The sequence below is a fragment of the Argopecten irradians genome, chromosome 1 (genome assembly GCF_041381155.1).
Source record: "Argopecten irradians isolate NY chromosome 1, Ai_NY, whole genome shotgun sequence".
Lineage (NCBI taxonomy): Eukaryota > Metazoa > Mollusca > Bivalvia > Pectinida > Pectinidae > Argopecten > Argopecten irradians.
Genome location: NC_091134.1, coordinates 74,680,626 through 74,703,448, shown reverse-complemented (window position 1 = coordinate 74,703,448; position 22,823 = coordinate 74,680,626). Strand labels below are relative to the sequence as shown.

Below are 22,823 nucleotides of genomic sequence, written 5' to 3'. Positions count from 1 at the left end.
ACCAGACAAATCGGGGATTTCTTCAGCAACAAAACTTAATTACTGTACACTAACATCGTCGGAAAGTTTGAGCTTCTTATGTTATTTTAGAATACAATTGTTTTAAATGAGTAATTGCATCCCGAAAAAAAATCATGGCACTATACCTTATGTAAAATGAGGTACTGATTGCGCAGACAACAAAAGCAAAATAAATTATTTCATATGTGTGTTTGTGTTAAGTAGATATATATTATACACGATTAAACATTAATTAATGTCCAAATGGTAAATATTGTTTATGCTCTGTCGGCGATGGTATCTTATGGTATCTATAAACCATTCGTGTTCCATTTATTATGTATCACTATTTATTTAATACTATGTTTAAAGTTTATTGCCATGCTGTCTATTAATCAGTCGTATTGAATTAATATTTTATTTATATGGCCATTTTTAGATAAATGTACTATCTAAATCTGTTAATTCACTCTTTAATTAGGTTTATCTGTATTCATTATAATGTTTGAATATATCTTTACCATCAGTTATATTCATATAGAATTATTTGTATATATCTAACAATATATATTGATATATTTTCCCTAACAATATTATCTCTATGAGGAACGTTAAACATATGATTACTATACCCCATGGGGAAAACAATTTAAATGTCAGCAAAAATTCACGATTTATAGTGAATCTATTTAATCGTCTATCATGGTCCTCAATACGTACAGTAAAGTTTTCCCAGTATCCATAAACAGCGAGATAATTATTTCCTGTCAATGATTACGTGATTGAAGTTCGTAACATATAGATCTAACACTATACTTTTGTGCGGCTGCGAAATTGCAAATTTATCTGAATTCGTCCTGGAACTTGAAAAGTACCTTCATTTGTAACACACATTTACATTGGCACATATCTATCCACGTGTAAACGCGGATAACTCGTTATAATAAAATCCTATTTTTTGGTTGAGGGCATATTGATGTTGGTCAAAATCAGTCATATTGGTAAAAACTGTAAAATCCTGCAGTTCGACAGTAAATATCTAGCATAAGCTAAGGTCATTTTACTAAATTGAGTAAACTTATATTGAGGACGACATCTCATTTCATAGACTTATAACGTTACTAGATTTCTATGTAAGCATTTGCGTTTCAAGAAACAAAAATGAATAATGGTACAAAAGTAGGTCTTCTCTAGAACACGAATTCATACCTTAGGGGATACGTTGTAAAATGATTTGTTTTTCTGTAATACCACTGTAGGTGATGACGGTGAGTTGAGTATCCAGAAGTCCTTACTACCGAAGATATCGAAATCACGTGCATCCGCCATTACCATGCCACCAATGCCATCTTTAACGCCAAAGATGCCACCACAGATACCGTCCATGCTGCCTCCTCAGATGACAGCCTCACAGATGGCAGATCGTATGTCTGTACTTAGAAACCAGGCAATGATGCAGCAGTCTGATGAGAGAACAATGCCGAAACGTCTCGAAGATCTCACTCCTTACCCGTCATCCAATGCAATGGAAAACAGGATGCGCTTGATGTCCACCTTCCGGAAGTCACCGCTTGCTAAGTTCGGCAACTCTATGGCTCAATGGGCACCACGAGCCATGTATCTTCGTGAAATGCAAATGGGACTGCAAGCTGCAAAGAGGGCCATTCAGCAGAGAGCAATGATGATGAGGAACCTCAATAGACAGATGGTTATGAGGCGCAGAATGTCGTTCTCACCGCCAGATATATTCAGAAAGATCATCATCCCAAGAGGTCTCAAGTTATTACACGTCATCAGGACACTTAAACCAAAGCTGGAGAATACAGAAAAGCCAAAAGTATTAATCACCAAGAAGGTTGAGCCAAGTACAGAAGCGCCCAAAGAATTCCCACAAATCCCCAAACAGGAAGAGGAAGTTGAAATACCACAAACTAACACAGTTATGGGACGACTACCCCCCGACATGTTTCTTCGTGGGTTCCTACCAAGTGTGATGACGCCCCGAGGGGACGGGCCAACACCCATTCCTGATATTTCAGCTAACGAACTCCGTCCTAAACCTAACCTGGACGTGGTACGCTTCCCCACTCTGCCACGATTCCCGATAGACATGCCACCGGTCCAAGTACAGCCTGGCCCCAACTCGCCACTTCATAGTAAGTTTCGAAAGTTGGAATCCATGGCTAAATTTTCCCTATATTCCATACCCGACATTGAATGAAAACCCTTTTACATTTACTTATGGTTTTTGGCCGTCCACAGCTTTAAGGCAAGATATTTGGTAACAAAATTTTGTTATCCTTCCCTAGCAAGCCCTGTCACCTTATATGTTCATATTATTTTCATTGTTGTTGTCGACTTATCGTCTGACACTGATGTACAATGTAAACATACAATCACTATACACTAGTAAACTTCTTCCAGCACCCCCACCGCCACAGTCATGTTTCGCGGAGTACGTGAAAATTGTGAAGAAGTGTCTGAAGAATGCCAATGTTGAACTTCCAGCTGCGCAGAACTTCCTTCCTGGAAAATCCAGTTACGACCAGACAGGAGTCTGCAAGTAAGTTTGAGTGGAGTTTGACTAATTGTTATAATCTTACCATAGGGTTTGTATTAAGTGTAACTGGAGCTTTACATAACTTATATGATGTCATTGATCAGATAATGGAAACATATTGACCCTATGACAGAGTACTCTTGCTTTACAGTAAGAAGCAGATGATCACGGAGTGTATCGTCGGTAACATCCGTCCTTGTTCGAGTCTGGCTGAGCAATCCCTTGTCCGACGTACATTGGCCGAGACACTTGCTGAAATGAACCGCGACTGTCGTCTCCACGAACGTAAGTCTATGTGGTTATTTATAGATGGTCATTCTGTTTCTGTGATAAAGATTGCTGTATTGTGTCCCTTGGAGGTAGGATGCGCGCTATTTTACCTATTTTATAGTGCTGCATTGCGGGAAATGTACCACTTATCCATATTTGAATGACATTATGCTTAATATCCATAATCCATTTTTGTCACATAGTCATAATGTAATAATGAAGATTCCAGTGACCATCTGAAGATTATCTGGTCTGTCCCAATGTAATGATCGCACTAAGGGTTATCTTTTTGAGGGTTTGAACTCAAAACTTGTAAACGTAAAATGTATTCCGAATTCCATAGTGTCTTTTGAATCGGTTATAATACATGTGTCTTTTACAGTGGACTCCATTGAGAGCCGTCTTGTTGGTGAGGTTCAGCCAGGTCCTGATGCTGTGCATCACAAACTAGAACTTTTAGAGCCTCTTCCACAACCTACATCAGCTGATGATATCACGCCATCCACAGCTAAACCCGAGCCTATCACCGAAGAGGAACCTAGTCAGAATGTGGATGATGAGGGTAAATAATCTTAAACATTACTAGCAGTAATGTATAGGGCAAAGAACAAGAACAGAACGGGAGGGCAGCGTATATTCAAACCTCAAATAGATTTATTTGTGTAGATGCAGCAAAGGAAATTCTTCGGTGGTTAATTTTAGCTTTATCTGCAAAAAGAAAGCAACTGGTAACATTTTTATCTTATACCGCTAAATTTTCCGCCACAATTAGCGTAAGCTATTCCAGTTTTTGTAGATACATGTCTGAATTTTGCTGTTTTTGTTTCAGACCATCCTCAAACAGAGGCCGAGAATACAGCTGTTGACAGTGGTATCAATGATGCCAGAGGCAATATGAACCAGAACGCACTGCACCACACACACGACATACACGTGGAGGAACTCGCACCTGAGTATTACCTCCCCTTACTGATTGGTACAGCCATTGGTCTGGCTTCCGTCATCCTGCTTCTCAGTGCCCTCTTGTGTATCTGCTGCAGACGAAGAATTAAGAAAAAGATTTACATTGAGCGCCAACCCTCCGAGAAACCCAAATTGTTGGACGGAGTATACACAATAGGAGTCCCCCCTCCAGTATATGAGGTTACCCATGGCATTCCTCACATCTCTTACGAGGAGGCCAAAGGCGAAAAAATAACCGGAAGTCCATCTTCTCTCAGACGTCATAATATTGAGAACGAGGCGTACGAAAGAGTCGAAGGAACAAGCGCAAAGGGAGTCGTGTCTGACATCTAACGTGGTGCTGCTGTCTTGTCTTGTAACTAATTGTGCATCTTTATGTGGGGATAGTTGTCGACCCTTCGTCTGAAAATCGACGTCACTTTCTATGCAATATATTTAACATGTGACGCCATAACGTCACCAAAAATGTGGAAATTCGTCCCAAGACGATGACGGTAGGAGTATTTTGTTAACTGCGTAGTCACAAAGAGTTTTACTGTAGATCTTCTACATCTGTGTTTGTATATGCCCCGACCACATACGAGTAAAACTTATCTAAAACCAAAACTGGGATTTGTTTTATTATTACACTCAATCTGTAGCACTTTAGAAAATGTCGAAAACCTAAAAAGACACATTTTGTTTTTGTTATTGATAACAATGACGTCGCGCACAATGTTCGGTCACTTTTATGTAACGTTATTGAATGTAAAAGACGTCATTATCTTATAACATGACGAGCGCAATTGACGTCATTTCCGACATTCGGCAAACCTGCAAGACAAAGAAAAAACGCAATTTTTCGAATACTTTTTTGAATTTTCAGTAGAGATTTCGCACACGTATATTTGAGCAAAAACGTATTTTTTTATTCTGAATAGAAAACATACTTCCTAATATAAAGTCATTTTTCAACGTCGTGAACTTGCGTGACAGAACAGTCAATCTAAAAATTTCATTTTGTGTCATTTCTGCAAGACAAAGGTTTTGTTCGATAAAAAAGTAGAACGACGTCGCAGTCTATATTTTCTGACATGTTATTAAAATAGAAGAAAAACGTATTTTTATATTAACAATTCATGTCTCTATCTCATGTATTAGTACCGTTTTGTACTGTGTGTATTTGTGTTTTTTCACTTTTTTATCTTTTCTCTTCGGATCTGTCGATCGGCAAGTCTACAAACAAAGTCCACCATTTTGAAGTATGACGTCACAATTCATTATAACGAAATGACATCATGATAGTTCGTTTTCGGGGAATCTCTTTGTCAAATTTTACCGCCATGTGGTGTTCAGTATGACCACAGTGACACTTTAACTGAAACCGCATACAGGTGCGTGTTACATCTGTCGCGCCAAAAAACGTCATTTTCTCAACAAAAACACATCAATAGAAAAATAAATATTACAAATATTTTGATAAAAGTCCTCCCGTAATTGAATAAATATATCCTTTCTGTTTTTCAATTAAAAAAAATAGTATTGCGCTTATATTATTTTACTGTTCAACGCTTTTTCCAATGAAATTCCGGCGTGACGTAAAAGTGACCGAACATTGTGCGTTATGTCAATACGAAAACTTCCACCATTTTCATCAAAATATACGGAAGATACAAAAATTGACGCCATGTTTTCCAAAAGATAACGTAGATATAAAAACGGACGTCATATCTACCAAAATATAAGGTGGATACAAAAACGGACGCCATCTTTATCAAAATATCAGGTAGATACAAAAACGGACGCCATATTTGCCAAAATATAAGGTAGATACAAAAACGGACGCCATATTTGCCAAAATATAAGGTAGATACAAAAACGGACGCCATATTTACAAAAACATACGGTAAATATGGATACGGACGCCATATTTATCAAAATATAACGTAGATACAAAAACTAATGCCATATTTATCGAAATATAAGATAGATATGGAAACGGACGCCATATTTATCAATAGTACAGAGGGTGTCCATATTTCGCCGCTGTAACTTTTAACGTCTTTGTTACCAACATATCACTTATCATAAAACTGGCGAAATATGGACACCCACTGTACAACATTTATCTAAAACCAAAATCGTGGTTTGTTTTATTCTTACACTCAATTTGTGTCACTTTAGAAAATGTCGAAAACCTAAAAAAAAACAGTATGTTTTGGTAATTGATAACAATACGAAAACTTTCACCATATTTATCAAAATATACGGCAGATACAAAAATTGACGCCATATTTTCCAAAATATAACGTAGATATAAAAACGGACGCCATATTTATCAAAATATAAGGCAGATACAAAAACGGACGCCATATTTACCAAAATATAACGTAGATACAAAAACTAATGCCATATTTACCAAAATATAACGTAGATACAAAAACTAATGCGATGTGTATCATAATATCAAGTAGATACAAAAACGGACGCCATATTTACCAAAATATAAGGTGGATACAAAAACGGACGTCATATGTACCAATATATAAGGTGGATACAAAAACGGACGCCATATTTACCAAAATATCAGGTAGATACAAAACGGACGCCATATTTATCAATTGACAGAGGGTGTCCATATTTTGCCGTTGTAACTTGATTTTCACGGATTTTTAACGTCATTGTTACCAACATATCACTTATAATCATAAAACTGGCGAAATATGGACACCCACTGTACAACATTTATCTAAAACCAAAATCGTGGTTTGTTTCATTATTACACTTAATCTATAGCACTTTAGACAATGTCGAAACCCTAAAAATACATCATGTTTTTGTTATTGATAACAATACGAAAACTTTTACCATATTCATCAAAATATACGGTACATTTTGTACTTACAAAAATTGACGGCATATTTTCCAAAAGATAACGTAGATATAAAATCTCCGATCATGGGTCATTGATAATATGTTTTTAGATTATTACATATTGGCATTGTCATTACTCATTTATATCATAGAAGAATTATGAATCATTTTGTGTTTAAAAGTTTTAAATATTCTATTTTGGAATACACAATAGCATTGTTTTACGAAATACATTATCAAAATATATTTTTCAATAAAGATAAAATGATGATAAGAAAGTAAGCCTACCACAATAACACTATGAAGTAGTGAATGTTTTTTTGTTGTTGTTTTTTCTGTCTATTCTAACCAAAATAAATCAAAGGTGTTGTTTATCTGATACAAATTTTAGATAAATGTCTTGTATTCCAACATTTTGTTCTAAATAATTGTAAATAATCCCAACATTTCTTTAAAGTGCCATTGTTCATGGTATTCATCTATTCGTCAACTGTCAGTAGATTTGTTTAGTTTTCCCCCAAAAATAGCTATCTAAAAGAAGACCTATGACTAGATAATGATGAACATGTCTTGAGTAGTAGTACAATGCGGACATTTTCTTTTTTTATAACTAATATCGTTATCGTTAAAATTCAACGTTTTAAGATTCCTATAACATATAGCTTCGGATTTTCCCATTTTTGAAAACATTGATCTTGTGAACTAACCCTTGTATGAAAATCATATAAACTGAAAATCCCACATCCATTACATACCACATTCATCTAGAGAACTTTTGATAAAATCAATATTGCGACAGGAATATTATCAACAAAACGACTTTAACATAGAGGTTTATACTGTATTACATTAATATTTCCTTCATATGAACTGTAACTAGTATCAAATAATTCCGATAACTCCGATGGAGACATGCTACTTTCTCTATAGACCATTACAATTTTACATTAAACATTTTGAGATTATCCCTAAAAACAATCGAAGTTGGTCTCGGAGTCCGTGTCTGATCGACGTTAGAAATGTACTGTTGAAGTCCAACAACAGTTTACATTCTTGAAGATGAACTCGTTCTAGCATCTCAACTGTGTGTTGGTCCTATAAAGCAGTTTTGGTTTTCCAAATTTATCAAATAAATCATACATATATGTTGTCTATACCTTCCTTTAAATATCATGTTTAGCTATTTTGACTTTTTTAACATTATACTTTTGCTTCTCATTAACTGAATGAACCAGTGCGAGTGAAATCACTTCTGTTCAGTATTTCCAATATTTACTTTTAATAAACTCTACTTTTTACAAAAAAAAACCCCAGTCAATTGTAAAGCATCAGGACAACAGAGAGAAAACTTACCTTGTCCTATCTTAAAGGCTACAGAATCGCCTCATGTTTCTCTCGTTCTACCAGCATGTTTACTTTTAATGCCTGGTGTAGTCGTAGATTTTGTTGGGAGTTGTGCCCCTTCAAATAGTAATATTGATCTTCTGGTCTCCAGGTGGGGTACATACTACCTTATCCTCCAAGTGGTTCCAGTCGATGACTGTACACACAAAGAATTCCTGCATCCCCCCCGATTGAGTGTTGGTATTTGGAGTGGTTTTGAAATTTTGGTGACCTTTTTTTCAACAATATTTGTGGTGATGTGATTTTCATTATACATGTAGGTAGTTAGCTTTGATGTTCCTTTTAAGTGGCTGTTTTGTTAGGTAGTTCTCTTTGGGTATTGATAATTTCAGATCCTTTAGCAGTCTATCACGGGTCCTTCTCCCATGTGGTCCTTGGTATACGTAATGGCTGCCAGTGTCTGTATACTGTAATCGGTAATGAAACGCACCAGTGAAATACAATATGCAGGAAGCTGGGCAGTGTTGCAGGGTCCGTTTAAGAAATTCCATGGAAAAACACAAAATGTCTAAAGCATGCATTTTCTCATTTCAACTTCCATGATTTTTAAGGGGAATTTCGAATTATTAATGAAAAAACCTTAATAATAACTATCTGCTTTGTAAATAAATATCCTCTTTAACTAACTCTAGATTCGATTTAACTTCTCTGAATGAAGTGAATGTTTGCTGTCAGGCTTGTTAATGTCTCATTGTATAATCTCAAAGCACATTAAAATAAATAAAACAATATACAAAATAACTATTATACATAACAAAACAAATGACAACATCTCAATAGGAACACACATAGAAAGTACAGAATCTGAAGTATATATATATCATTTATGATTAGAAAGAAATGGTATGAAAGCAACTAGGTAGGAATATAAAAGAATAAGAAATTTGGCAACATCTCTCTTATGATGACTACAATGCAGACTTGACTAAAATAATTCTCTTTACAACATTCACATCTCTCCAATCAGATCACCCATTCACTGATGTCCACACTGTAATCAGGAATGAAGGGTAGAGAGTAGAAACAAACACTGGATACCCAAGCTCAAAGCTTCAAACATATCTACCCTATCAACATTATAGAAACTCAGTTATCTGTATAACTGTATAAAGTCTTACTTTTGGTCAACTTAATGGATCCATCATCACATCTCGCAGCTACTTTCTCTATAGACCATTACAATTTTACATTAAACATATTAAGATGATCCATAAAAACAATCGAAGTTGGTCTCGGAGTCCGTGTCTGATCGACGTTAGAAATGTACTATTGAAGTCCAACAACAGTTTACATTGTTGGGGATGAACTCGTTCTAGCATCTCAACTGTGTGTTGGTACTTAGAGTGGTTTTAAAACTTCACTCCTATAAAGCAGTTTAGTTTTCCAAATTTATCAAATAAATCATACATATATGTTGTCTATACCTTCCTTTAAATATCATGTTTAGCTATTTTGACTTTTTTAACATTATACTTTTGCTTCTCATTAACTGAATGAACCAGTGCGAGTGAAATCACTTCTGTTCAGCATTTCCAATATTTACTTTTAATAAACTCTACTTTTTAAATAAGTCACAAAAGCCATTCAAATTTAAAGCATTAGGAAAAACGGAGAGAAAACTTACCTTGTCCTAACTTAAAGGCTGCAGAATCGCCTCATGTTTCTCTCGTTCTACCAGCATGTTTACTTTTAATGCCTGGTGTAGTCGTAGATTTTGTTGGGAGTTGTGCCCCTTTAAATAGTAATATTAATCTTCTGGTCTCCAGGTGGGGCACATACTACCTTATCCTCCAAGTGGTTCCAGTCGATGACTGTACACACAAAGAATTCCTGTATCCCTCCCGTTTGTGTGTTTGTACTTGGAGTGGTTTTGAAATTTTGGTGACCTTTTTTTCAACAATATTTGTGGTGATGTGATTTTCATTATACATGTAGGTAGTTAGCTTTGATGTTCCTTTTAAGTGGCTGTTTTGTTAGGTAGTTCTCTTTGGGTATTGATAATTTCAGATCCTTCAGCAGTCTATCACGGGTCTTTCTCCCATGTGGTCCTTGGTATACGTAATGGCTGCCAGTGTCTGTATACTGTATTCCGTAATGAAACGCACCAGTGAAATACAATATGCAGGAAGCTTGACAGTGTTGCAGGTTCCGTTTAAGAAACATTAATTGTGAACTAGATTTTCTGCAATAGTTGTGAAATGATCATGAGTGTTCCATTTTTTTGAAAGGACATAGTTTTTACTTGCTCCAGGATAAGGCCGTTTGATTTGTTACTTTTTTCTTTAATGTTCATGTTGTAACTTTTTCTAGCAACATATTTCAATTCATTTCCCAATTCTATGCCTATTGTCATAGTTTGTAAAAGTCATTTTGTTATGTTTGATGGTCTTGATATTTATTAATTTCAGGTAAATCTGTGATGTAGGGAATATAGGGATCCGATTGTACTGATTGAGGCTTCTCTTCTCAGGAGAATTTACATCCATGGAAGTTTCTGTAGATGCCGTACTGATTGAGTTTGTATAGGGTTTGTGTGTGTGTGTGTGTATGTGTGTGTGGAGCAGTATCAAAACGCCTTGGAAAAGTCGAGGACGGCTAGATTATCTTGTTTGTTTTTGTCATTAGGCATGGCCTATGTTATGTTGGTAACCGTTTTAGGTCGAATATAGTGGAAGAACATACGTTCATAGTATTAAAGATCTTTTATGTGACTCGATACCAACACTACGACTATGATATTTAGGAGATCAGCCACGAGTTGTTGTTTTTGCTATTTATTAGGGGAGGACATTGGCAGTGTTTGTGCCGTTCTCTCTCACATTTGTCACTGATAATACTTTCTGGATTCCTTCAAGTATGACATCAATGTAAATAGATCCACAAGTCTCCACAGCAGTGCGAAGTGTTGATGAGTTTTGTAGGTTATAATATGGTGACTATTTAATCTTTATGTATCTGTAAATTCATCTGTCATCGTGTAGGAGAGGAGGTAGTATCATGTCTGCTGCTTCATAACATGGTCTTATCTAGAATCTTATCTGTTTGATTCGTAGTATTGGCTTTCCTCTTCCAGACTTTTTCCTTTACCCTGCCTCATATTTGGAATTGAACGATCAACCCCTTGGGCCTTTTGGAAGATGTGGGGGCAGTTTAATATGAACTAGTAATAGGACACCTGGGATTAACCACGGAGACAACTATGATTAATCACGGAGACCCCTTGAATGAACCACGGAGATACCTAGGATTAACCACGGAGTCACCTGGGATTAACCACGGAGACACCTGGGATTAACCACGGAGATACCTGGGATTAACCACGGAGATACCTGGGATTAACCACGGAGTCACCTGGGATTAACCACGGAGACACCTGGGATTAACCACGGAGACACCTGGGATTAACCACAGACACCTTGGATTTACCACAGAGACACCTTGGATTAACAACGGAGACACCTGCGATTAACCACGGACACCCCTGGGATTAATCACGGAGACCCCTGGGATTAACCACGGAGATACCTGGGATTAACCTCGGAGACACCTGGGATTAACCACGGAGACACCTGGGATTAACCACAGACACCCCTGGGATTAACCACGGAGACACCTGGGATTAACCACGGAGACACCTGGGATTAACCACGGAGACACCTGGGATTAACCACAGACACCTTGGATTTACCACAGAGACACCTTGGATTAACAACGGAGACACCTGCGATTAACCACGGACACCCCTGGGATTAATCACGGAGACCCCTGGGATTAACCACGGAGATACCTGGGATTAACCACGGAGACCCCTGGGATTAATCACGGAGACCCCTGGGATTAACCACGGAGATACCTGGGATTAACCTCGGAGACACCTGGGATTAACCACAGACACCCCTGGGATTAATCACGGAGACACCCGGGATAAACCACGGAGACACCTAGTATTAACCAAAGAGTTGGTATGACGATGTTAGTATGACATACATCAATTCTGTATACACAGTAATAGATAAAAATGAAGACATAAGACGGATCATAAGGAAGCAAGTTTTATTGCTTATAATAATATAACCGCAGGAATGTCGAGAAATAATAAAAAAAACATTAACAACGATTACATCCATATTCACTAACAATGCTAGATGAGCCAAAATTTGCATAATTTATATAAAAGATAGATTCTGACACAAGGTAAAATGTCAAAGGTCAAACAGACATGTCAGGTAGGTTACCAGCCTTGGAAGGGTTAATCATATGGAAGAAATATTTGGTCTGGGGCGACAGGTCGAGGAGGCCATAATTAGTCTGCTGCAATACATATAAAATGACTGTAGAAATGGGTTTAACGAGTTGTTTACACTGCATTGGCAGACGACCACACACAGGAGCAAGTGGAATAAATATGTACATAATATATCATGGTAAAATCTTCATTGTAAATTATGCTCAGCATACCAGGACATGGAAAAGCATATTATTTGGATAACAAAATTACTAAGTTGATTACGACACTTTTTCCTGGAATATTTGTAAAACAAGAGGCCTAGAGGGTCTGTAACGCTCACCTGACTACCTGATACCACTAATGCTTAGTTTACTTCTGTAAGCAACAGGCAGAGAAATCCATCGGTCATTGTTAATGAAACTTTAAGGCACAAGTGTCCAATCAAACCAATTGCATGTGACAGTATCCAGTCAATCACATGTGACAGTAGCCAGCCAATCACATGTGACAGTAGCCAGCCAATCACATGTGACAGTAGCCAGGCAATCACGTGTGACAGTAACCAGCCAATCACATGTGACAGTAGCCAGCCAATCACATGTGACAGTAGCCAGCCAATCACACGTGACAGTAGCCAGCCAATCACAAATCTGATTACCACCAATCATGAATGTGGTATTAGTCGTGTGTATATTAATTCCTCCAATACTTCTGTTAGGCCAGATAAATAAGACACTGGATGAACACTGGATGAACAATGGAATCCCATCAACAACTTTGACCTGTAGTTGAACATTTCACTCATTGTGGTCATTTATATCAAGACCATTAGGATAATTATTTAAGCTACATCCAGTTTCCTATATCTAAATTACATTTTTACTTTTGAATTAATAAAATTGACCATAAAATCCAAAGAGTCATGAATGAGATAAATGTTCCACATCAGTTTCGATGAATCTGAATAGTTTTGAAATAGAAAGCTAAGCAGACAGAATCATGTGATATGCACAATTTCACATCACTTAATTATTTCTATACGAAATCAGTTTTACCAAATTAAAACCTCTGAAAGTCACCTTTTTCTCTGACCATCTGGCAATTTTGGGGTGACCGTACAAACAAACTACATGTAGCTGTGAAAATCATGGACTTTATACGTACTTTAAATGCAAAATACTGTTTGCTGACTTGGCAACACAACCTCTGTAACCCCTGACTAGTCTAATTCTAAAGGGTCTGTAATCAAAACTTTGCATGCATACAATGTTTATGAAATCTTCCAAACTCTGTACATGCATTATCAGATTATAATTATACATATATATATATATATAATCTTTATCTATGTAATAACTAACTAACCTCCCTTAGTAGTATAGTTTTATTATTCCTACAATAGCACATATAGAGATGTGGTAATTTCTTAACTTACAAACATACATCTTAAGACTAGATGTCAAAACAACCATCAGTGGGATTTTATTTTAGTATATCTCACTCTTAGATTTATATACCAATTAAAATCAACATTCAAGGTCATACATGTACATAATGTCCAGACTACTCTTTTTGCAGACAAAATTGCACATCAGTATCTACTGACATAAAAAAAAAACTTTGTTATGTTCATTATAATCTCATTAACTAGATTGGTGATAAAGAAATTCCATAGAAAAACACAAAATGTCTAAAGCATGCATTTTCACATTTACATTACATGATTTTTAGGTGAATTTCTAATTATTAATGACCAAACCTTAATTATAATCTATCTGATTTGTAAATAAACTTTCTCTTTAACTAACTCTAGATTAGATTTAACTTCTCTGAATATATACATGTTTCAATAAGTGGTTTAAATTGAAGTGAATGTTTGCTGTCAAGCTTGCTAAAGTCTCATTGTATAATCTCAAAGCACATTAAAAATAAATAAAACAATATACAGAATAACTATTATACATAACAAAACAAATGACAACATCTCAATAGGAACACAAATAGAAAGTACAGAATCTGAAGTATATATATATATGATTAGAAAGAAATGGTATGAAAGCAACTAGGTAGGAATATAAAAGAATAAGAAATTTGGCAACATCTCTCTTATGATGACTACAATGCAGACTTGACTAAAATAATTCTCTTTACAACATTCACATCTCTCCAATCAGATCACCTATTCACTGATGTCCACACTGTAATCAGAAATGAGGACTATAAAGGGTGGAGAGTAGAAACAAACACTGGATACCCAAGCTCAAAGCTTCAAACATATCTACCCTATCAAGATTCTAGAAACTCAGTTATCTGTATAACTGTATAAAGTCTTACTTTTGGTCAACTTAATGGATCCATCATCACATCTCGCAGCTAATTAAATAAAAACAAAAATATTGATATCATTCCTCCCACTTATTTCTTCTACCACTCCCCATATATTCTATCAACATCAAATATGGCGTAGTAAAACGATAGCTCTGTCCAGTAGCTGACTGGGGACACAAAGTGCTGACCATCATGTGGCCATAGTAACAAGGTGACAAGGGTAATAGTCAAACCAACAAACTACATAGATAAAATAGCTGATCCCCGCCACACACAGAGACAGGTAAACGTACAACAAGATAGCTAATTCCTCTGGACAGTAAACACATGTAAAAGGCACCAGTTTTAAAAAACAATGTTAAATCTAAGTCCCAAGCTTTCAATAAAAGAGTATAATAATTCAACATTATAATGGAATGTTCAACTTTAGTTATTTGGCTCCTTTGATCAGATATCAGTGATGTTAAGTTCAATATCCTCCATACACAGGGTCGTGTAAACTTCCAGTTAAGGATACATTAAAGTCCACTTTCTGTCAAGATCACTTTCTGTTAAGCTCACAGACAGTAGATCATTCTGTTAGTTATGTTCTGCTGATTTTATTGAATGGAAAAGACTTAAATCTAAGAATTGTCTTTTCCCCAGCCACAGAGTCTTGAGAAACTTTATGCTGTAGCACGTCAGGGTAGCAGATTTCATTGTTTCATCTTCCAAGTGGCAGGTCTTTTCACTTCCCATAGGGAAGCTTCTTATAGTCGTACAGATGTGTCTACCATTTCACCGCTTTGTCTTGCCTGTGTCTTTCTTCATGAGATTGCGTAGTTTGAGAAGGTTTTGCTTGGTCGTGGTATCATCAGGTTTAAGTCGAAGAGCCTCTAGGTAACTCTGTTCTGCCTCGGCTAATTTACCGTTCAAATGTAACATAGCACCAAGGTTCATGTGGGCTGTGGCGACCTGCGGAAAGGATTAAAATCAGGGTGAAATATTCCAAAATATTCTATTGCAGTTGATACTATTATGAACTCAATGTATATATATATATATATATATATATATATATATATATATAATATTCAAAGTATATATATGCTTTTGTACCCATTTTGAACTCTGAAGTAATGATCATGAAAACGACACAACAAATGACTCCTCAAGCATTAAACAAAGTATTGATGTGGTATGATTTGAAGATATTTAGATTTCAGTTTTTTCAACACAACACAGCAGGATACATACATCTGGTTTGAGCATGGCTGCCCGTCGATAGAGGTCTTCTGATCGTTTGTTGTCTTGAATTTGTCTGCAAGACATCAAAGCTTCAATGTCATATTTTTTCCCTATTGGTTTTAAAACCACAAGATTTTCAAATCCATGGTACCATATCATTTTCAATTTTTCCATAGCTAGGAATACTGTTAAGACATATGGTATAATAAATATCTATAGGCTTCACTAGAATTTGCTCTCTCCATACCTTTACAGGGGTAGTCAATCATCTGTTACTTATGAGGTAGTCAACAATGAAGGGGTAACAAAATGACATGACAAAGTGTTACATATTTGTATGCAGGACTAACCTGAGGATATTGGCAGCATTGAACACCACCTCAAAGTCGTTGGGTGCACGCTCCACCGTGGCCAGGTACATTTGTGCTGCTTCCTCCATTCTACCTGTCTCCGCCACAAACTGAGCTGTACACAGAAATGACACTCAAATTACACTCCAATAAATAGAGAATATCTAAACAATAGAAGTCTTAATATTTCATTTACTATATTTTTTTCCAAACTTCATTGGCATCTTGTAGAAAATAAACAAGATTTTGTAGAAAATAAACAAGATTTTGTATAAAAAATAAGATTTTGTATAAAAAATAAGATTTTGTATAAAATAAATAAGATTTTGTACAAAATAAATCAGATTTTGTAAAATAGATAAAATTTTGTTGATAAGACTTTGCAGTTACCATAGTGGTGTTGGACACTGAGATCCCCTGCGTCTAAGGCCTGAGCTTTCTGATACCAATCTTCTGCCTCCTTTAGCATGTTCTGTGGGCAACAATATATATATATCTACAGTTATTTCCCCTTACATATGTTTTATGAACACCTGTAACTTTTGTTGAAGTATTATATGAAGGTTTCAAAATCAAAATGGAAATGTCAAATCAGCTAATTGAATGAAAACATCATTATGTGGTTATTACACACACAGACATGTCTCTTTAAACAGCATAATAACATCAATATTGTGTGGTAAACAGCATTATAACATCAATATTGTGTGGTGATAACCTTTTTCTGGAACATCTTGGCCATGGTCAGGTGGGCTGGGATGTGGTTTGGTTTGACTCGTAGCGCCTCTTTATACCAGTGTTCAGCGTCATCGAACTGGCCGAGTTTTAGGTACACCTCCCCTGTAATATACATCAATACGTCCAGAACACATTATATATACTGGCCGAGTTTAAATATAGGTACACCTCCCCTGTAATACACATTATATCAACGGAGGACACTGACAGGATAACCTAGTCTATAAACGTCAAAGACAAACATTTTTTATTTTACAGGATAGATCTTTTTGCTTAAATCAAATACTAACACTTGTATGTTGGGGAAATCCTATGATGAGAAATCCCTAACCTTAAATCCAGTAAAATTCTGCTGCCTTTCACCTATGTAAAGTGTAACTGGCCAATGCATTCATGATGATCCTCTGAAGTGTACAGGACACATTGCCTGATTTTGGTAGATATCCCTATAGAATCACTTACCCATCATGTTGTAGAGGCTCTGAGGCTGGTAGTAGCTGGGTCGTCTCTTCAAGGCCTCCTTATAAACAGCGATGGCATCCTGTGATTGGAGAACCAGAAAGTTTGATAATAAAGCAATGGAAGATCAGAATTTCTTTTCAGAATGCTAAATATAGTACACAAATATTACTTTGGTATTTGTACCATACAAAAAGTTTTAAAACATACAATTAGGAATTTCTTTGTCGTTGTCTAGTCTTAGAGTATCAGATAAATCAGGTTTTGAAAAAACTTTTGTTTGCAAACTTTTGTGAGAATCTGCTACGCCACCTCACATACACCTATCACATGGCTCAACACTGGCCACCTCACATACACCTATCACATGGCCCAACACTGGCCACCTCACATACACCTATCACATGGCCCAACACTGGCCACCTCACATACACCTATCACATGGCCCAACACTGGCCACCTCACATACACCTATCACATGGCCCAACACTGGCCACCTCACATACGCCTATCACATGGCCCAACACTGGCCACCTCACATACACCTATCACATGGCCCAACACTGGCCACCTCACATACACCTATCACATGGCCCAACACTGGCCACCTCACATACACCTATCACATGGCCCAACACTGGCCACCTCACATACACCTATCACATGGCCCAACACTGGCCACCTCACATACACCTATCACATGGCCCAACACTGGCCACCTCACATACACCTATCACATGGCCCAACACTGGCCACCTCACATACACCTATCACATGGCCCAACACTGGCCACCTCACATACACCTATCACATGGCCCAACACTGGCCACCTCACATACACCTATCACATGGCCCAACACTGGCCACCTCACATCACATGGCCCAACACTGGCCACCTCACATACACCTATCACTGGCCCAACACTGCACCTCACATACACCTACACTGCCACATACACCTGGCCCAACACTGGCACACCTCACAACACTGGACACCTCACATACACATGGCCCAACACTGGACACCTCACATACACCTATCACATGGCCCAACACTGGCCACCTCACATACACCTATCACATGGCCCAACACTGGCCACCTCACATACACCTATCACATGGCCCAACACTGGACACCTCACATACACCTGGCCCAACACTGGCCACCTCACATACACCTATCACATGGCCCAACACTGGCCACCTCACATACACCTATCACATGGCCCAACACTGGCCACCTCACATACACCTATCACATGGCCCAACACTGGCCACCTCACATACACCTATCACATGGCCCAACACTGGCCACCTCACATACACCTATCACATGGCCCAACACTGGCCACCTCACATACACCTATCACCTGGCCCAACACTGACCACCTCACACCCTTAGTCAGCTATTTTGATTTCTTGTCTCCTGCGGTTTTCAACATTCCACAACTCTCCTTTTGTACATATCATAAACAGTTTTTTAACATGTTTCACATGTGTTTGTGAAATTATAGTGTAGCAAATATTCAAAGCCACCCATCGTAAACTCTATAGTGAATCAGTTTTATTGTAGTTCACACACATCAGATAAATAGCAACATCATTGTAGAATGTAGAGTTGTTAGATAGTAAGGTGCAGATTGCAAGTGTTGATTTTCAGACAAAACTACAGTGTGTGAAGTGACAGGTATACAATCACCAGGACTAAAACAGTCATAATTATGTGCAAATTTTTTACACTTTTTGTTTATAATTTACATTCATCACCACAAAAGGGAAGACCAGTTCATCTAAGGTAGGAACTTTTTTGTTTTCTAATTTGAATTTATTTACATTTAAAGAACAAATAGCTATTTGAATTTATTCTAATTTACAAAATAACAAAATCCATATGTAAACAAATACATGAAGTCATGCCCAATTTACTTTTTGTTAATACACAGGCTTTGTTACCAACAGGTGTGAGTAACTCTATCTAACAAATGTGGGGTCAAATTTCTTCATAGGCTGTACAGGTGGAACGAGGAGGGAACATTTGAGCCTCAGGTAAAACATGTCCAGGTGAAACAGAGGGAGGGGGGCAGGAGATTGGTATACATAACATTAACATAACTGAAAGGACATACATCTCAACTTAAACCTGATACATACTGAGATTTGTAGTTGTGTATGATTTATAATTGACAGACTCATATATTTAACATATAATTAAGTCTCTAAGAATATGTCTAGCTCTGAATTACTCATGTCTATAGCTTAGTTTGTCAGAATGTCAGTATGAAGAAAAGGTGTTCCTATCTTATAATCAAAGATCAATATACAAGTGTAATGCTATTTCAGTTACATCAAGACCTAAACAGGAGACCCAGAGGGCCTGTATCACTCAACCGGTTTGTAATGCCAAGTTACGTTCTAAATACAGGTTCATTGTTTCTTTTCTAAGCAATAATAGAGGTAAAAATTTAAATTTCCATCAGGCCCTGCCCCTCCAAATTTGGTTACAATCAATGCAGAACTCTATGACTAGTAGCGATTTAAATTATATACCTCTATTTCCCCTATTGGGCCCAACCCCTCCTGCCCCTAGGGGGTAAGAGCCAAAACTTACAAAAACTAAATTCTCCTTCCCCCAAGGATGTGTTTGGTCAAATTTGGTAACAATCTATGCAGAACTCTTTGACTAGTAGCGATTTAAAGGATTTATCTCTATTTCCCTTATTGGGCCGCATGAGCTAAAAATGTTTAAACACGTAGTATGGAAGAACAGACAGATGAACAAAATGTACACACAGACAAACAGATGATGGAATGAACATACTGACAGAAAGATGAAGAGATGGACATACATACAGACAGATGAAGATATGAACAGACAGACAGATGAAGGAATGAAGGAATGAACAGACAGACAGATGAAGGAATGAAGGAATGAACAGACAGATGAAGGAATGAACATACAAACAGACAGATGAAGGAATGAACATACAAACAGACAGATGAATGAATAAACATACACACAGACAGATGAAGAAATGAACATACAGACAGACAGATGAAAAAATGAATAAACAGACAGATGAAGTAATGAACAGACAGACAGATAAAGGGATAAATAAACAGACAACCTTCTTGACTTTTGTCTGGTTGCCTCATTTGAGAGGTAATGCTTATTAACCTGATGAAATGTATCTTTAAAGTAAATTAACAATCATGATTACCTGGTTTCTACCCATTTCTGCATAAAGTCGACCCAGATTGTATAAAGCAGATATCTTGGTGTTTTCGTGTAAACGCGGGTCCTTTAGGCCTGATGTGTCGAGATCCGCACAGTGCAAGTAAACCTACAAACACAACATTTAATGATTATACACATCAAAATTGAATACACATACGGCGTTGTAACATTAATTGGTCTATAAATTCATTACCTTGATTTATATGCTACACAGTTTTCGGTTAAACTTATTTGTTAATTTCAATTTTTCAATTTCAATAAATTCAATTTCAAAATATTATTTGAAAAAGGATTGAACAACAGGCATAGCCTATATAAGTTCTCTCCATAAATAACAAAAAGTACATAGCAAAATATATAAGATATATAAGTTCAGATACGCAGTGTTGTTTACAATATATAACAGTATAAACATATTATAATTATCAGATAAAAGATTTGGTTATAAAATAGTACATCATATTCTGGTGGAACTATATCAGATAGCAGCATGTGGACTACATATCATATAGTAGGTCTGAATATCTACTGTAACTTACAGTAGATCTGAACTTCTAATGTAACTTATAGAAAGTCTGAACTTCTAATGTTACTTATATCTGAATATCTACTGTAACTTATAGTAGGTCTGAATATCGACTGTAACTTACAGTAGAACTGAATATCTACTGTAACCTATAGTAGATCTGAATATCTACTGTAACTTATAGTAGGTCTGAATATCTACTGTAACTTATAGTAGGTCTGAATATCTACTGTAACTTATAGTAGGTCTGAATATCTACTGTAACCTATAGTAGGTCTGAATATCTACTGTAACTTATAGTAGGTCTGAATATCTACTGTAACTTATAGTAAGTCTGAATATCTACTGTAACTTATAGTAGGTCTGAATATCTACTGTAACTTAAAGTAGGTCTGAATATCTACTGTAACTTATAGTTGGTCTGAATATCCGCTGTAACTTATAGTAGGTCTGAATATCTACTGTAACTTAGAGTAGGTCTGAATATCTACTGTAACTTATAGAAGGTCTGAATATCTACTGTAACTTATAGTAGGTCTGAATATCTACTGTAACTTACAGTAGAACTGAATATCTAATGTAACTTACAGTAGATATGAACTTCTACTGTAACTTATAGTAAGTCTGAACTTCCTATGTAACTTATAGAAAGTCTGAACTTCTAATGTTACTTATATCTGAATATCTACTGTAACCTATAGTAGGTCTGAATATCTACTGTAACTTATAGTAGGTCTGAATATCTACTGTAACTTATAGAAGGTCTGAATATCTACTGTAACTTACAGTAGAACTGAATATCTACTGTAACTTATAGTAGGTCTGAATATCTACTGTAACTTATAGAAGGTCTGAATATATATTGTAACTTATAGTAGGTCTGAATATCTACTGTAACTTATAGAAGGTCTGAATATCTACTGTAACTTATAGTAGGTCTGAATATCTACTGTAACTTACAGTAGAACTGAATATCTAATGTAACTTACAGTAGATATGAACTTCTACTGTAACTTATAATAAGTCTGAACTTCCTATGTAACTTATAGAAAGTCTGAACTTCTAATGTTACTTATATCTGAATATCTACTGTAACCTATAGTAGGTCTGAATATCTACTGTAACTTATAGTAGGTCTGAATATCTACTGTAACTTATAGAAGGTCTGAATATCTACTGTAACTTACAGTAGAACTGAATATCTACTGTAACTTATAGTAGGTCTGAATATCTACTGTAACTTATAGAAGGTCTGAATATATACTGTAACTTATAGTAGGTCTGAATATCTACTGTAACTTATAGTAGGTCTGAATATCTACTGTAACTTATAGTAGGTCTGAATATCTACTGTAACTTATAGCAAGTCTGAATATCTACTGTAACTTATAGTAAGTCTGAATATCTACTGTAACTTATAGAAGGTCTGAATATATACTGTAACTTATAGAAGGTCTGAATATCTACTGTAACTTATAGTAGGTCTGAATATCTACTGTAACTTATAGATGGTCTGAATATCTACTGTAACCTATAGTAGGTCTGAATATCTACTGTAACTTACGGTAGGTCTGAATATCTACTGTAACTTATAGAAGGTCTGAATATATACTGTAACTTATAGAAGGTCTGAATATCTACTGTAACTTATAGAAGGTCTGAATATCTACTGTAACTTATAG

At 36.3% G+C, this 22,823-nt stretch overlaps 2 protein-coding genes across 5 annotated transcripts in view; one reads left to right on the top strand and one right to left on the bottom strand.

Moving 5' to 3' along the window:
• The window catches only part of LOC138307939 (uncharacterized), a 38,739-nt gene extending 34,340 nt beyond the window's left edge, over window positions 1–4,399 (top strand). For all 4 annotated transcript variants that reach the window (XM_069248878.1, XM_069248902.1, XM_069248893.1 and 1 more), the window contains 5 exons: window positions 1,260–2,156; window positions 2,425–2,563; window positions 2,712–2,845; window positions 3,213–3,392; window positions 3,660–4,399. In XM_069248878.1, the coding sequence (XP_069104979.1) occupies window positions 1,260–2,156; window positions 2,425–2,563; window positions 2,712–2,845; window positions 3,213–3,392; window positions 3,660–4,126 (1,817 nt within the window). In that variant the 3' untranslated portion in view covers window positions 4,127–4,399. The remainder of the gene's footprint in view (window positions 1–1,259; window positions 2,157–2,424; window positions 2,564–2,711; window positions 2,846–3,212; window positions 3,393–3,659) is intronic.
• Window positions 4,400–12,089: 7,690 nt separating this feature from the next.
• Window positions 12,090–22,823, bottom strand: part of LOC138307923 (protein O-mannosyl-transferase TMTC2-like) — an 82,628-nt gene continuing 71,894 nt past the window's right edge. The window contains exons 7-13 of the mRNA XM_069248851.1: window positions 20,599–20,721; window positions 17,384–17,462; window positions 16,902–17,023; window positions 16,574–16,655; window positions 16,184–16,298; window positions 15,843–15,906; window positions 12,090–15,560 (exon numbers count right to left, since the gene is read on the bottom strand). Of these exons, the coding sequence (XP_069104952.1) occupies window positions 15,384–15,560; window positions 15,843–15,906; window positions 16,184–16,298; window positions 16,574–16,655; window positions 16,902–17,023; window positions 17,384–17,462; window positions 20,599–20,721 (762 nt within the window). The 3' untranslated portion in view covers window positions 12,090–15,383. The remainder of the gene's footprint in view (window positions 15,561–15,842; window positions 15,907–16,183; window positions 16,299–16,573; window positions 16,656–16,901; window positions 17,024–17,383; window positions 17,463–20,598; window positions 20,722–22,823) is intronic.